Source organism: Myiozetetes cayanensis, unplaced genomic scaffold (genome assembly GCF_022539395.1).
Source record: "Myiozetetes cayanensis isolate MyiCay16 unplaced genomic scaffold, myiCay2020 scf6-25, whole genome shotgun sequence".
Classification (NCBI taxonomy): domain Eukaryota; kingdom Metazoa; phylum Chordata; class Aves; order Passeriformes; family Tyrannidae; genus Myiozetetes; species Myiozetetes cayanensis.
The window spans coordinates 61,507,003-61,522,666 of record NW_026087853.1 but is presented as its reverse complement, the minus strand read 5'-3'; the positions used below and the strand labels follow the sequence as shown (position 1 = coordinate 61,522,666).

At 40.4% G+C, this 15,664-nt stretch overlaps 1 protein-coding gene and 1 long non-coding RNA gene across 5 annotated transcripts in view; both read right to left on the bottom strand.

The window, feature by feature from the left end:
• Positions 1-947: 947 nt before the first annotated feature.
• LOC126650800 (uncharacterized) lies at positions 948-8,748 on the bottom strand. The gene is made up of 3 exons (XR_007631504.1): positions 7,385-8,748; positions 6,430-6,882; positions 948-2,217 (listed from the first exon to the last, which is right to left on the bottom strand). It is a non-coding gene; the product is annotated as an uncharacterized LOC126650800 (long non-coding RNA).
• Positions 8,749-10,124: 1,376 nt separating this feature from the next.
• Positions 10,125-15,664, bottom strand: part of LOC126650411 (golgin subfamily B member 1-like) — a 37,530-nt gene continuing 31,990 nt past the window's right edge. For all 4 annotated transcript variants that reach the window (XM_050335190.1, XM_050335192.1, XM_050335191.1 and 1 more), the window contains exons 24-29: positions 14,542-14,694; positions 13,860-14,027; positions 12,798-12,895; positions 12,334-12,468; positions 11,594-11,708; positions 10,125-10,801 (exon numbers count right to left, since the gene is read on the bottom strand). In XM_050335190.1, coding sequence (XP_050191147.1) covers positions 10,643-10,801; positions 11,594-11,708; positions 12,334-12,468; positions 12,798-12,895; positions 13,860-14,027; positions 14,542-14,694 — 828 coding nt within the window. In that variant the 3' untranslated portion in view covers positions 10,125-10,642. The remainder of the gene's footprint in view (positions 10,802-11,593; positions 11,709-12,333; positions 12,469-12,797; positions 12,896-13,859; positions 14,028-14,541; positions 14,695-15,664) is intronic.

Genomic DNA, 15,664 nt, shown 5'->3' with positions numbered 1-15,664 from the left:
GTAAATTCCATGATGGTGACAATTTTCCTTTGTTAAAATTAATACAGGAGAAAGGGTTGCTTTGAAGTGACACCTTATTTAACACATTCCCAGGAAAGCAATTTTGAGAATTTTAATGGAAGCTTATTACCAGATGAAAAAGAAGCAACTGAGAAGTTCAGAAAAGCTTGGGAAATTTAAATTACATATGAGACAGCTTCTTGAAAGGAGCAGGACTCTGAAATAAACCTCCCGCACTAGAGAAGGACACCACATATATCTAGTATATAACACCTGGCACAACCTGACTGTAAAAGGTGCTGCACAAAAAAACCCCACTCAAAATCTATAAACTGGTTCCTGTTCATAAAACCTTTTTAATGTAAGAAAAGAGATAATACTGGGGTGGCCAAAGGCAGGGCAACATCTGATAAAGACCACCTGAGCCTCTGAGTCTGGTTAGGTTCAGAAGCATCAAGGCCTTAGAAAGTTTTATAAAAGTATTTAAGAGGATTGGAGTTGGGAAGATGTTTATGGGGAGCTGCTACACCAGGGAAGTAAAGGTGCTATCAGCTAGAAATAGAAGCACACTTGGCATTTCAGTGAGGTTTAATCTGAATGCCAGTCCTGGGAAGTTCCCATATTGCACTATTTTTGCCAAAGAAAAGGAGCTGAGCAGACAGAACCCTGGGTGTATAGTTTGAGCTTTAAGCACTAGACTTTTAAACTAGTCTAACACACACATTTTGACAGAGATCTGTGATGCACAAAATCCTGATTTCCAGCACTCCATTCCTGACAGTGACCGTCACTGAGCACCAGCCCTGATCCCTGACACACTTCTGGCAGCCAAATCCCTCTGCCTGCTGAAGAGAACGTCTCCTGCTGAGGCTCAAAAACACAACTTGGAGACACAATCATGCTGAAATAGTTTCATTTCTGCACACCAGCACGGCTGGCTTCACCATTTATCTCCGTGGAAATGATGCCAAAGCACCTGCAGCCACTGTGCTCAGGCCTCCAGAGGGGAATTTAAGCGGGAAATTGGTGAATGGCAACAGGAGTTACTCACAGGGAGTGTCGATCATCCACTGGGTAGAATGGGAACTGTAACACTGCAGATAAAACTGGTGGAAAACAATGGATGATCTGCTGATGAATTATTAAATCACAGATAATTAGACTAAAATGATAAGCTGAAGCATAAGCTAGGTACAAAACCCACCTAAGAAGCATGTGCAGTTCTGTATCAGCCATTCAAGATAAAAAGCATGATCTTGTCATTTTACACACTCTACTCCATTTATAAGAGATTGGAGCTATCTTGGGATTCAGGTATTTCTCAGCTGAAGCATCTTTTTGTCCAGCAGCAGCATCCACAGCTTCTAAAGAAGTGACTACATTTGGGAATAAATAACTCTTTTCCTACAGTTGAAGGTTGCTAAAGTTGCCCTTTCCATTGTCTGCCAAAGCCCAAGAAAGAAAACTCCTGTCCCACCTACAGAGGATGCCTGGATGGGAGCTTCTGAAACTTTCTTTCCTGATAGTGAGAACTTGTCCATCAGGAAGTTCCTGGCGCTTTTCGAGACAGGAGGAGGAAGCAGCAATTGCTGTTTTATTTCCAATATCTAATGCCACACAGCAAAGCTCTCCCTTGATGTCTCTCACCATCTCCTGTCCTGCTGCAGCCAAGAAGTTTTTAATCAACACACAGTGTGACAGCCAGGACACAGATTTTCCCAAGCCCATTTTTAAGACAAACTCCAGCACTTTACAGACAGGAAGTCATGTCCAAATTGTAAAAAAAAAAAAAAAAAACCCACACTCTATTTTTAAATAAAAATGTGAATCTGTCATTAAAGTAAAACCCACCACTAGGAAAATATAACAATACCTGTGTAAAGCCCTGTTATTCTTGGGTAGGAAATGAAGCATGTTTTCCACTCAAAATTAATAAGGCATTTCTGATACAAAATAATTGAATTTTAAAGTGTTTATGACAATCATAATTCCTGTAAGCTGCCCATCTTTGTATACAAAATTATATCATGGCATCAGGCTACAAAGGCAGGTGGCATTTTAACTTTTCAAAACATATGAAGACTCAAGGCTTCAAGAGAAGGACAGGTGGAAAATCCAACCCCTAGGAAGACTCCCCAGTCGGTGTTCCCAGGGCAGAGGCAGCACTGCCTGCACTGTTCCACACACAGCTGGCACACTGGATGTTTCAAACAGAACCTGGAAGAGCAGAAAAAGCTTTCAGATCTACACTTAACAGGATCTGAAGAGATGCTAAGTTTTATTTCTTCTAAAATGAATACTGACAGTTACCACACCTGAGTCCCCTCCTGAATTACAGCCCTTCCATGAACAGCACATTATGTTTTCTCTGGGATTTCATTTAAAAAGAAAATCACCAAAGCCAGAGGATATCTTTCCATTAACCCAGGTCAGGTTTTTACTGACAACATTAATTGAAGATGACACTCCTGGGATAATTTTCTCACACTGATGGCAGGACTGCACAATGAAATCTATAGGGTTTTATCTCTATATATCTACACACACACATAAAAAAATGCACAGAAGACACAGCTGGAAGAAGCCATGAGGAATAATCTGTCTACTCCCATCTCAAGGAATAATCAGCCATTCCTCTGAGATCATTGAGTCCAAATGTAAACCCAACACTGCCAAGGCCACCACTAAACCATGTCCTCAAGTGCCACATCTAAATGGCTTTGAAATCCCTACAGGGATGGGGACTCAACCATCACCATCAGAGCTTCTGATGAGAGGGGCTTAACTCAAATTTTGGGTTTTAGAAGCTAATACTTTTGCCAGTAGAGTCAACATTTAATGGAAACTGTGCTTTCAAGTAAAGGCTCCACGAATTAACAATATTATGGTGATGAGTTTAATGCACTCAGTAATAAACAAGAAGCCTTTAAACAATCTTGACAGCAAGATTTATCATTCCAGTATAATGACAGAGGAGCAGTCCTGGACACGACTACTGTATGAGCCACACCTCCTGGCTGGTGAAAAGTGCACTGTTCTGATGGTCTGATGCAGTTTGTTATCTCCCAGTTGGATTCTCTCCCAGTAATTCATTCTGTCAAACTCACTACTTAATTAATTTATTTACACTGTTCCTGAAGTGATGCATAATCTTCCTATTAAATATATGCCAAAAGTTGGAACAAAGGGAAGTGCAGAGTCACATCCCATTTTCCCAGGTGATCCTATACCTATATCTGTATTTAAATCACATTTACTCCTCTATCATTGGCTAAACTTGTAAAGTGGACTGTTGGCCATAAAGCTGCTCCAAAATATATAAAACTTCAGAGGTCTGCTTTTTGTTCTGATTAAAGCTGGCTAACTCAGACTAGGTATGTCACAGGCAGGAACACTTAGCAAAGCATCATTCAATGCTCCAGACAACTCATTTTCCCAAGACAACACAAACATTCCAGTTTTGGAACACTTTTCCCCTGATCCCTGAAGAGGTGCTCCACTTGGAAGTTCCCCAAAATCATGTGCTTTATTCTAACCCTTCAAACCCCATAGTTCTGATGTGATATGTAGCATTTAGGCTGCTGCAGAAGTGCTGATGAAGGGACAGTGTTGAGGGTAGAAAGGGGGAGCTGAGGAGTTGGGTTCCAAGTTGAACACTCTTGGTAGCCAGAGGAGGGCACCTGAAATGTGCCACTGATCCAAAACCCACGCTGAAGATTCAGCTCCTTCACAACCAGCACTTCTAAATAAATCAATGACTCACCAACTCCAACCAAAACAATCCCATCAATCCTGTGTTATCGTTATCTACACACCAAAAAGCATCAGAAGCCTCTTGGCCTCAGCTTTCCTACATCCAGAACTGAACACAGCCTTGTGAACACAAAACAAAACAAAACAATCACTCCAAACTTTTCAGAAGACACCTGTGCGTGGCAGTGACATATCTGCAAGTCAAAAATGTTTTAGGACCTTGATAATGCAAGAGCAGCAGCAACTCTTTGCCAAATTCACCTCTACTTTAGAACTGAAACCACTGTGCTGGGGGTTTATTCTTTTTTTACCTCAGTTTTGCCTGACCCAATGAGCTTATTTCTGAGCACAAAACATCAGGATAGTTTTATGGGTAAGTTTATTTGAAGGATATCCCAGAAACAAGTAACATTATGCTCCAGAATGAACTTAAATGGAAAAAAGATCTCTTTTGTGAAGCACCTACAATGTCAACAGCTGTCCAGAGCTGGAATTACACATTTGGAAAAAAAAAACAAAAAATCAGCCCTAAACAGAAATTTCAATTCCATATACCCCCCCACTAAAAAAAAAATTAATAATCAGGTGTTTCCAGAACTGGGGCTTGGGATGCCAGGCCATCTTCCATTTGAAGGTTTAGAATAGAAATGCAGGGAGAAGTTGAATAAATCAGAAAGTAATTATGTAAAAGTGTATATATATATATATATCAATTAGATATAAGAAAGAAATGCCATTTCAGACAGGGAATAAATAAGAGAAGGTGCTTCCATACTTCACAAACTGCTGGTGATTTCAGCAGTGAGGAGCAAACCTGGACTCACAAAAAGCAGGACCCTGCCTAAATCTTGGGCAGTTTCCAGGTTTTCCCTCAAATCCAGGCACTTGCACAGCCCATTAGACTTGGCCTAATGGTAACCATAATGTTGAGTGACAATGATTTTCCCCAAGAACCAAAATAGTTCAGGCTTGATTTTACAGGCCATGAGACTGAAACGTGAGCAGTAAAGAGAAATTACTGAGGAAGAACTATCCCAAATTACCCCAACACTTATAGTAAACACTTATGTTGTCACCAGAGCCAGAAAATGCTCCATCCCTCCCACATGTTGTCAGGTCAGTTCCTGGGAACAAATTGACAGGGATGGACAATGCCCTGTGTTATTATCCACTGGAAAACAGAGCAGGCTCAATTTGAATATTGTGAATTGAAGCACGGGAGAAAAGGAATGTGCTCCCCCCTGCACTCCCACATCCTGCAGCATCCCCGCTCCCACTCTCCCCTCACACTCAGCCTCCTCCTTTGGGGACCCCCCTCCTTCTGTTCCCTGTGGATGGTTGGACACAGCACTATTGTGCCTTTGTCCCATTTTTGGCACATTACCCAGTAATTCCCTTGTCTCTTCTGCATCAAGATGCTTTTAGCAGGATGATTTCCAAGCCTTAGAAAGAAATCTGTGGTTTGGATCAAAATCACGCAACTGGCTTAGAAAATGTTGGGGGAAATACATATATATATATATGTACATGCATATACAAAAGATAATCCCTTTGCATCAAAACTTTAGGAATTTTATTTCAGAGCTTCTCTCAGCCACAGGAGTCTGTGTGTTTGTGACAGAACTGCAGGGGGACCTGAGACACATGACTGAATCACCAAAGCCTGCATGTAACCAAAAATACACTTTTTTCCTCATTTGCAATAATCACAACAGTGATCAGCTCTGTTTCTTGTCTCTTCCCTACCAGAAGAAGGGAAGTTTAGGGACCCACTTCCACAAGTAATTAAACTGACAAAGAAGAAAAGCTAAAGCTACAAGAGCCCATATAGTACATACCATTATTTGAATTACAGCACTGCCTGAAACCTCCTTCACATTACACCCTAAAACCAATCTGTCCATCCATGAGTTCACACTGTAGGAAAGCACATGCCACCTTTTTAACCTTCTCCAATTCCTTTTTCTAATTATATTTCAGATAGTCTGCTCCTGCATCCAGCATTACCCAGTATGTGTTGTGCACAGGACAATTTCCAGGTGCAGATGAGGGAACAAAAAACAGTGACAGCAGGAAAATTCTCAGAGAGAAAAACATAATGGGATGTACGAGGCAGACAGAAAGGTGAACTCACAGCAAGCAGTGCAGAACTGAAATGCAGATCCTGTGCTTCCACCTAGTGGAGCAGGAGCGCAGTTTATCTCCAGATAGGAACCGAGCAACTCCCATTGCTCCTGCATCGACTCTGGTCTGTTATCTGAACACTCTGCACTCACCAGGTTGGGTTCATGAACGCAGCACAGGAACTGAGTTCAGGTGTAATGATTATAACTGCATACACCTCATCCTGCAGAGTGTGAGCACAGAACAAGCCCAGCCCCTTGCCAGCCTTTCAGTGGTGTTTTCCACAGGAAAACACTACCAGAATTTCCCTGGGGAATTTTCTCCCCAGACCATTCCACCTGGAGACAAGAGACTAAACTGCAATCCTGTCTCTAAAGAGGACATACAATATTTCCACATACAGACTCGGACACTTCCCCCAGAGACCAGGACACATGGAATATCTGAGATATTTACTGGAGTGAGAGTGTCCTTTGGACTCCCCACGACTCTCCAGTTTCTCCTGCACTTCCCAAAGAGTTCAACAAAATTACATTAAAAATAAACACCCACCTTGTCCATGTCATTCCAGTGGTGATAACTCCATGCTCAGTGGGATATTTCAGCCTCAGGATCCCTCTTTCACTTGGTTCTTCAGCCTCTACATTGCTGTCTTTGTGATCCATTCCAACCACAGCATCCTGCAAAGGATATTATTCCAGTATAAGTGCAATATACCAGGCACGTCAGAGATAGAATCACATTTTTAAGTTAAAACTTCACGTGAAATACTCTACCTGTTACTGCCCTCACAGAATGTGCCCCCACAACATGTAAGGAACTAAAATGTGAATTTATGGGAAGCCACCTGCTCTGGACTAATTCCTTCTGTGAATCCAGCAGGAAGAGCAAGGCAGTTTCAGAAACGAAGGAAGTATCTCATCCTTGGTGCTGCCCACACAGGAGTCCAGCCAAGGTGGGCATCATCAAACTCATGATCCTCCATCAGGGGTGGGTCCTTTGTCACTGCACAAAGGAATAAAGGGAAGGAATTAGAGGTGGAAAAGGTATCATCTCTCTAGATTTATTTATTTGGTTGCTCTCTCTGTTCAAGCAGTTCCCCTACTGCCTTGAAACAGTGAGATTTCCCCTTGCTGGAAGTAAAATTTTTTTTTTTTAAATGTTAATTTTTTGGGGAAAAAAGGATTAACTTACATCAAAGAGACAGATTTTCTTTAAAAAAAAACAACCCTCACTTATTAAATAATAGTTTTACTAAGTTTATCACTTTTGCATTAGGAAGTGCATCCCAATTGCCTCAAATAATACAACAACATAAGAGATACCTCATGACAAGAACTTCAGGAAAGGGCTTTGACAGTCCAGAAAATCAGAATCTGGCTCAGATATGAACAAAACAAACAAAAATCTGCATCTTCTATTTGCAAATGAACTTTTAGGAATCTAATTAATCAGAAAGACCCTTTCCAAGTTTGAGAAAAGCCACATTTATCCTTTCCAGTCTTACCTGACTTTATAATGAGATGTGCTGGAGACCCTCTTTGGAATTGCATTGGGACACACTCCTCAGATGGGATGGAAGAGGACAGGAGGAACTCCCCATCATTTAGAGAGCAAACTGCTGTGGGAAGAGTAATTTTGGGAAAGAATAAACCTAAACAGCAAAGTCAGTGCTAAAGCTCTGATGTAACAAAGCACGTGAAGCATCCCCACAAATTTCCACTTGAATGGGTTTGACCAAAGCCAACTGATCAGGCCTTTGTTTTCAAAGGGAAATCTCCTGCTGCAGCCTCCAGGGTCCTGTGATATTCTGTTCATTGGCCTCATGACCAGGGACAAGCTCTGCTAAAGGACACACAGTCAGCTCTACTTGGACTTCAGCATAAACCCCATCTCTTCCAAGGCTGAATTAGCTTCTAGAAAGTTCATTTGTTTAAAATTAATTAATCATATGCACATACCAGCTCTAGTGTTAGTAGTTCATGGTAAATAAGAATCACCAAACATTCATTACTTCAAAGACCGCAGTTGTTCCCTCATGGGTTGTTGAAATTTGCCTTTTTCTAAGAGGGTCACCATCAATCTCAAATGAACAACTAAAAATAACCCCCAGCAAAAGTTTCAGGGAAGCATTTGCTGTGTGTTTTCAGTTAGAGCCACTCTGTAAGGTGGAGTGCTCACTCCAGGCCATGTTTCATGTTTGTAAGTGGTAAATACCTCATGGAACTGGTTATTCTGGGAAAAACAATAAGAGGCAGCTGGCACAACCACCCAGGAACATCTCAGCTTCAGGAGTTGGCCATCACATCAAAGTGCTGATCTCCCTGAAATTCATGGCAGAATTCCCACCAAGAGAGGGCCTGGTGTTCACCAAGATGTATTTTGGATGCACTGGTTGTTTTTAGAATTGGACAACTGCCTCTTTAGGCGTTTGAGAAGAGGGAAGGACTTTATTTTTCCTTCTTTGGCAACTTCACTCAGTAAGGAAGGGTACTTCAGAAATGGGAAAGGAATGAAAAACAGCACTTGTCCAGCAATTTTCTTGTCCCTATCAATGCAAAAATGGGGTTTTATCACATGCATTTGCAAACAGCTTTAATATAGGAATGTTTAACCATTAGTTCTGGTACCTGGTATATTTAAACATGAATGAATGTTGCTGTGAATTGTTATTTTCTTCTAAAACCCTCAGGAAATGGCTTGAGAGTGCAATAAACCAACTATTTACCAGCAGTATCCAACATTACAGAACTGCCTGCAGACTCTGATTGATTCCAGCAATGTAAACCAGAGGGAAACTCAATCCTTAAATACATCAAAAATTACATCACGAAACACTGGAATTTAAGAGTAGAGAATTTTAAAGCAGTTCCTATATTTGCTTGATTTTAATTTTTAGTTTGTTTTTACTTGTATAATTCCCAAGTGTAAAATTAAAGACAATTAACAGAGAGCCTCCTTTTTGGTTCCTGATGTTCAGACAGAAAACACTATTGCTCTTCCTCACTTTGTTTCACTAAGGTCTGGATTACCCTGCACCTGCAGACCCTCTGGAAAGCCTGCAAAGCCTCAGGTAAAAGGCACCGAAGTCCAGGAACCAGCAGGTAAATCCCTCAAAGATCTCTGACCAAGCAAAGCAAAGCATTTAAATCATGGAATGTAACATGAAAACACTCTCAGGGCAATACTCACCCAGGAAATGGTGGTGATTCGTAAAAGCTGCTTCGTAAATGACACAATCTCACTTCCCAATGTATTTATATCAGCCTCTAGAGCGGAGTGCACAGAATATCTAACACATGTCAAGCCACTTGTGGGAATTTATTTTTCCAGTTTGTGCTTGTCAGTGACAGCAAAAAGGTCTGGATAAATGAGGACAGAATTCCGAACCCCTCTGGATCCCTTCCCACTCACCAACTTGCTCTGCCTCAGGACAGAGCGTTGGGTTTGCCCCTCAGGACAAAAATCCCTCACCCAAGGTAAACCGGCAGGACTGCAGGTCCAGTGCTGCCATTGACAAGCATTCTGCTCCATTTTAACACAGTCACCTAAGAACAGCTCATTATCCTTCTGCTAACACCCATCTGCAGTCTGCACAGGGAAAAATCAGCATGTACAGTCCTTGTGTTACCCCAGTACCTGACATGAGGGCTGAAAACAGACTGAACCAGCCACTCAAAGGAGGTGAGTCATCACAATTACACAAAAACAAAAAACAAACACCAAAAAACCCCACAAACAAACAAACAAAAAACCCCCCCAAAAAAACCAATTCCATTGGAATACAGTGGATTCATATAAAAAAATGAGACCTTTACTACACTAAGAAATATTAAAGACCATTAAAAGAAGAAGATTTACAGGATTAACCCACAGTGTTTTTTCTTTTCCCACAAGATTCTCAGTTGAAAACTTTTACCCTTTACTGATTTGTACCTTGAAGCTCAAACATGCAAAACATGTCATGTTGTGCCTTTATAAGCTTGAATTTAATGTGTTCTGCAGCTGAGGAACATTTTGCATAGAGACAGGCAGTGACTAAACCCCACCAAGAAAAGAAGTGCAACTAAATTAAAAAATTACCAAACTCCCCACAAGTTACAGGGAAAAAAATACAAAAAAGAGAATGTAAGAAGTTGAAGACATCTCTTTATGTCATCTCAATTCTGAATCTTTACTGGATCTTTAATCATCAGCTTACCTCATTACCACACACAGAACAGGGCACAAACCGAATGGCAAAGAACAACCTTCTTAATTCTTTTATTTTCAGCCAAAAAAAAACCCCAAGCAACCAAAGAAAATCAAAAATTAAAGTAGTTCTTCCTTTATTGCACTCTATAAAACTTCTTGTGATAATCAAGAAGTCAGTATACAGTAATAGCTTGATATTCCTTTGAAATCTGTAGTTTGACTCTTAAAATAAAATTTGTATAGAAAAGATATCATTTACAACCCATTCAGTAGTACCCAATCATTATGTACTCACAAACAATATTAAATAATTTGTATGCAGCAGTTTCTTTAGAGGGCAGAGGGGAATATTCTCTCCTTAGCAAATATAATATTCCACTGTGAAAGAGCCATTCAAGTCAACTTGGGAGCAAAGTGTGATAAAGACAAATTTCACAGGAGAAGCTCGAGGTTCACGTAGTGTCACAGGAATATTTACAGCTGTGTCCAGTGCATAGAGAAACAGCAGCATGTGAGGAGTCCATGATCCTAAATTGGCACACCAAAACGATCCACCCAGGAAATGCAGGGTTCAGAGGACACCAGTGAGGCACAGGAACACAACCAGGTGCAGAGTGAGCAGGTAGGTGAGGAAGAAGTAGCGGGATTTCGCTCGGGAAGTCAGCAGCTTGGAGCAGTAAAGGCTTCGCCCTCGGAGCCACCTCCGCAGGGAAAGGGCTCCTCCTTTCATCTGGGGGAAACAACAAATTCCCTATCAGTAACCAGGAACAGGAACAAGAAGCTCCACTGCAGCTTGGATTTCTGAGGCACTCTAAACCTCTGACACAGCAACTGATGCCACAGCATAGGTTATAAAAACATAAACTATTTAGAGGGCAAAAAACCAGCCTTATTAAAACAGAAGAGGAACGAATACCAGGTATTTGTGTATTATGCAGTTACACAGACATACTAGAGATGCATACTGCATTTTGTGGATGCATAGAATTCAATGCAATGCACATTTCATTTAATGGACACGTGCAGTACATACATGATTACTCCCAGTTTAATTTTGACACAGGCAGTATGTCTTGTGACACACTTTACACAGCTGCTTGTATTTGACTCACAGCCCAAAGAGAAAGAAATTAAAGATGTTTTTTCAGAGAAATGGAGTCTCAGAAGTAGTTTGCTGCTTTGAATGGCCTGCCCAGCCCCTTGATACCAAACACACAGAATACTTCAGAGTCAGCTTTTCAGAGCACTAGACAAGTAGTTGCCTTGTGCCACTGCTTACTCATGAAGAGGACAACCCAAAATCAGTGATTTCCAGTCACTCAGGAGGGAAATCTGCACTCCAACAACGAATGACAGTTGAAAACAGGGTATAGGAACAGGAAGACAGAAAAAAGGAAGCAGTAGCATGAAGGGATCATGAGCTGTGTCATTTAGATCTAGTCTGCAACCAGCAGGATACAACATGCACACCCTTTTTAAGTAGCTGGTAGTTCAGGGCTTTTAAAAGCTTTCATCTCCTTACCTTTCTCACAACAACATGTTCACTGGGATTGATGATTAAGGCTTCCCTCTCCTCCTCAGTTTCCATCTGGACAGTGTATTCAGTGGGTACAGACCTGTAACTGCTCACTTCAAACCTAGGGAAAAATGACAGGGAGACACAGAGTACTGAGTATCTCCTCTTAAATACTGAACTCACACAAACACACTTTGCATTCTTACATCACTAAGGGAAGGTCTCTGCACAGAACAGCCACACTCACTTTATGTTGCCAGGTCTTTTTCAGTCTCTATTTACAATCTACGCTTAAGATGTTCCCCTTATTCAGAATAAACACCACAATTACTACCTGACTGAATAATGATTTTCAGATGATGGTTGTGAGGGACACATTATGTAGGCAGATGGATAATGATATTTTAAATGTAACCAGTGGTTCTGCTAAAGCTGTCTATGGGAATTTTTTTTTTCCTAACTTGGAAAAAAAGAAATACCACTTGACCACTGAGCCCAACAGATGAAATTAAATAAAGAAAAAAAAATCCAAAGCTTGTAGCACTTTCTTGATCCAGAGTGAAACTTAGCTTTTGTACACAATTACACATAGATTTCCATTGCCTCAGGCACTCTGGACTCAAAAGCAGATTCTATTATCTGTTTGTTCTATTAGCTGCTCACAAATCTAACACCCACAGGAAAACCTAATCACTAACCTCTCACCAAAAACAAAAGGCAAACAAACAATCTGACAGGTGTTTTACCTGTTCCTTGTCTCTTCAGAGAGTCCAAGAGCCTCTTCTGCAGCTTCTCTCCTCCTCTTCTCCTCTGCCAGTGTTTCTGTCAGCTGGGAGAGAGCCTGTTGCACTGACTCATATTGCTGCTCAGTCTCTGCAAGCCTGGGACAAAATGGAACCTGAAATCAGTATTTTATGTACTTAAATAATTACTTTTTTGGATGGTTTTTTATTAAGAAATCTTCCTTTTTGTGACAGACTTAATTATGATAAAATGCTTTAGCTTTATACTGAAATGAAATAAGGTACAGAAACAAACCACAGATGGTAACAATTCACGGATATGACTTATGATTTATTTAATCCACTGTAAATCCACCTCTTTCCCTTCTCTCCACAAATGCCTTAGAGGGATACAAAAGCATTACTTTCACACTCACAACACAGCTGTCAGGAAAACAATACTGCTAATATATGCTCTGAGTCCTGACCTTTTCCTGAGCTCATTTAGCTCCATATTGTCGGTCTCAACAATAATCCCAGATCTTTCCTGTGGCGCTCCAGGGGGAACTTCTGCTCTAGTTTCATCCTAGAAAATATTAAGAGAGGGGGGGAAAAAAAAAGCCAGTCACCATTTTTCTACTTGCTAAAAGTCTTTGTTTCAATTAAAGAAGCCATAAGCACCACAAAACAGTGGAACAAATAATTCTTTGTGTCATTTAATTTTTTTCATTTCCAGAGCTGAAATGTTCCAGGCCTGTTTTCTGACAGCAAGTTGAGGAATGCTGTGGGACCTGAAGGATCCAGGTACACCTGTAACCACAGCAACCTCTGAATAATTCTGAGGGGAAACAAATGCATCTACACACACACAATAATCCAGCACTGAGCACAGTTTCAAAATATTGAAGCTAATCATCTATTTTTAATTTACAGTTCTCCTTATTTGGATTTATTCCCATTTACGGAAGAGTGAGGGTTGTTTACTCTAAGTATCCATATGTTATTTTAGGGTATTATATTAACTGATTGTTAATGAATAGTCAAGGCAGTACAGGAAAACTTTTTAAAAATGAAAACCTTACAAAGGAATAATGACAGAATCATAAAGCATGGGCTTGGAGGGGACCTGAAATCATCTGGTTACAACCCTCACATAATAATCTCATAGATGTGTGGGAGGGGTTGGCAGAGGGTACCAAAATGCTGAAGTGGTGATCTAAATCTCACTTCTGAAAATCTTACTCAAACACCTTGCAAAACTATTCATGAATTATGTGAAATTACCACTAATAACTGATCATCCAATTAGCTCTGCCAGCTGTGGATCAATTAAAAAAATACTCCAAAACAAAAAAAAATCATGTAGAGACAGTTTCTTTAAATGAAAAGTCAAGTTAAACCAGCTTTACAACAATAAAGACAGCTATGTTCAGCACATACAAAAGGCTAGCAAAAGGACTGGATCAGTACAATAAAAAGTGAATTTTTTGCATGAAATATGTAAGCACAGAAGAAAAAAAACCTGAAAGTATTTCCATATATTTGTTTACCTGAACAGAGCCTTGGAAAGACACCACTTGCATTGACTGATATTCCCTCTCCAGCCTTAAATACCGATTTTGCAGATCAGTGTAATGGAGCTGGTTATCCCTCAGAGTCTGAGAAAGAGTCTTCAGCTGGGCAGACAAGACAGCATTCTCCTCTGCTGACTGCACAACCTGCAAGGAATTCACATTGAAAGAAATGAAAATTAGGAATTAGCTCCTCCAGGAAATTCCTACAGATTTGAGACCTGCTGCTTCAAAACTGCACAAACTTTTTGGCAAGGTCACAGTTTGGTTGAGGTTTAAGCAGTTGTTTTATGAGAGGAAATAATGAAACATGAGCATTGATTTCCCCTGTCATCAAAATACCCAAACCAGAAGGTAAAATCTTGTTCCAGCCTGTTTCTGTCTACAGTGATAAATATTTTGAGTAGAAGTTTAACAGTGCCCCATCAATATCGTTACAATGAAGAGTCAAATAAGTCAGAGGAGCCTGACAGAAAGATAATACTGATATTTAATTTGTAATTTCTAGTCTGAGCCAACCGGGTTGTTTGGAGCCATCTGAATTTTAAAGTAAAATTACCTGTCAGTCATTCAAGATGCCACCAATTCATCAATATTTCTGTGTGATCCCAGCCCAGACTGGCACGAGCTATGGAGGATCAGAGCTGTTGCTCTAAATTACCTTGGAATTAACCTGCTGGAAATGCAGGTCCCTCTGGTGGATCTCCTGCAGGCAGCGCTGCAGCTCATTCTGCAGCTGATTCTTCTCAGCCAAGACACGTCTGATTTCCTCTGGGGCATCTCCACTGCCAGCAAGGGAGGCACTTTCCAAAGCCTTAAAAAGGATTAGGATACTCCGGGTAAATGGTACAGGAGTTCTCTAAATAATGCACAACTCCAACACTAAATACACAGAATTTCCTTTGCACGATGTAATTCCCTTCTCACAACTTAATACCACATTTGCAAGAGACTTTAAGTAGAAGATGGGGTCTTTTTAATACATAGTGTTTTCAACCTAAATATTTGCAGTATTAGAAACATGTTTGCAATATAAGAAACAATAAAAAACTATCAGGAAAAGGCAACCCAATGTAATTTTTAATTTGCAAATAGTGTGAGGCACAAAGAAAGGTGGTAAAATAGAAACATATTAATATAAAACACCTTTCAAAAATTATTTTCAAGCTAAGAATGTCTTATATTCATGACCTGCAGAACAGCTATTTTGGAAATATGGATTTTAAGCTGAAAGAGTCCATTTTGAAAAGAAAAGAACACCTGATCTTTTTACAGCTTTGGCTTTATCTCTAATGCTTTATGGAATCTTTTTACCCACACAATCCTGAAAAAAAGATCTGTACCACATGTAATACTGCATAACCCACAGATATTACTGATCAATAGCTCTTATTTATGATTTTAATCACAGAAAATGAACAGCACATGAAACTCAAACCCGACCAACTAAAATGTTGGTTTTAATGAAATTAAAAGGAATCCTGCTTCCTTCCTTTGGCACAGAAAAGGGAAATCAGAATAGTACTCCAAAAACCACTTTCCTTGAAGCTTTAACGACAGTTTACAAAAGCAGGCAGCAGTTGCCAGACTGGGTGTCAGCTGCTGCTCTGCTAAATCCAGGATTTTGTTCCTGGCAGAAGCCAATTCCAGTTGCTTCAGAGGAAGAGCACTTCCATTAGCACATCTCCCCTCTCTCCCCCCAGTTAGGTCCTGCTCTGATCTGCAGGAACAGGACACTGATTTAGGCTCTGAAGAATGAATTTCATTAGATCTTTAAAATTTCT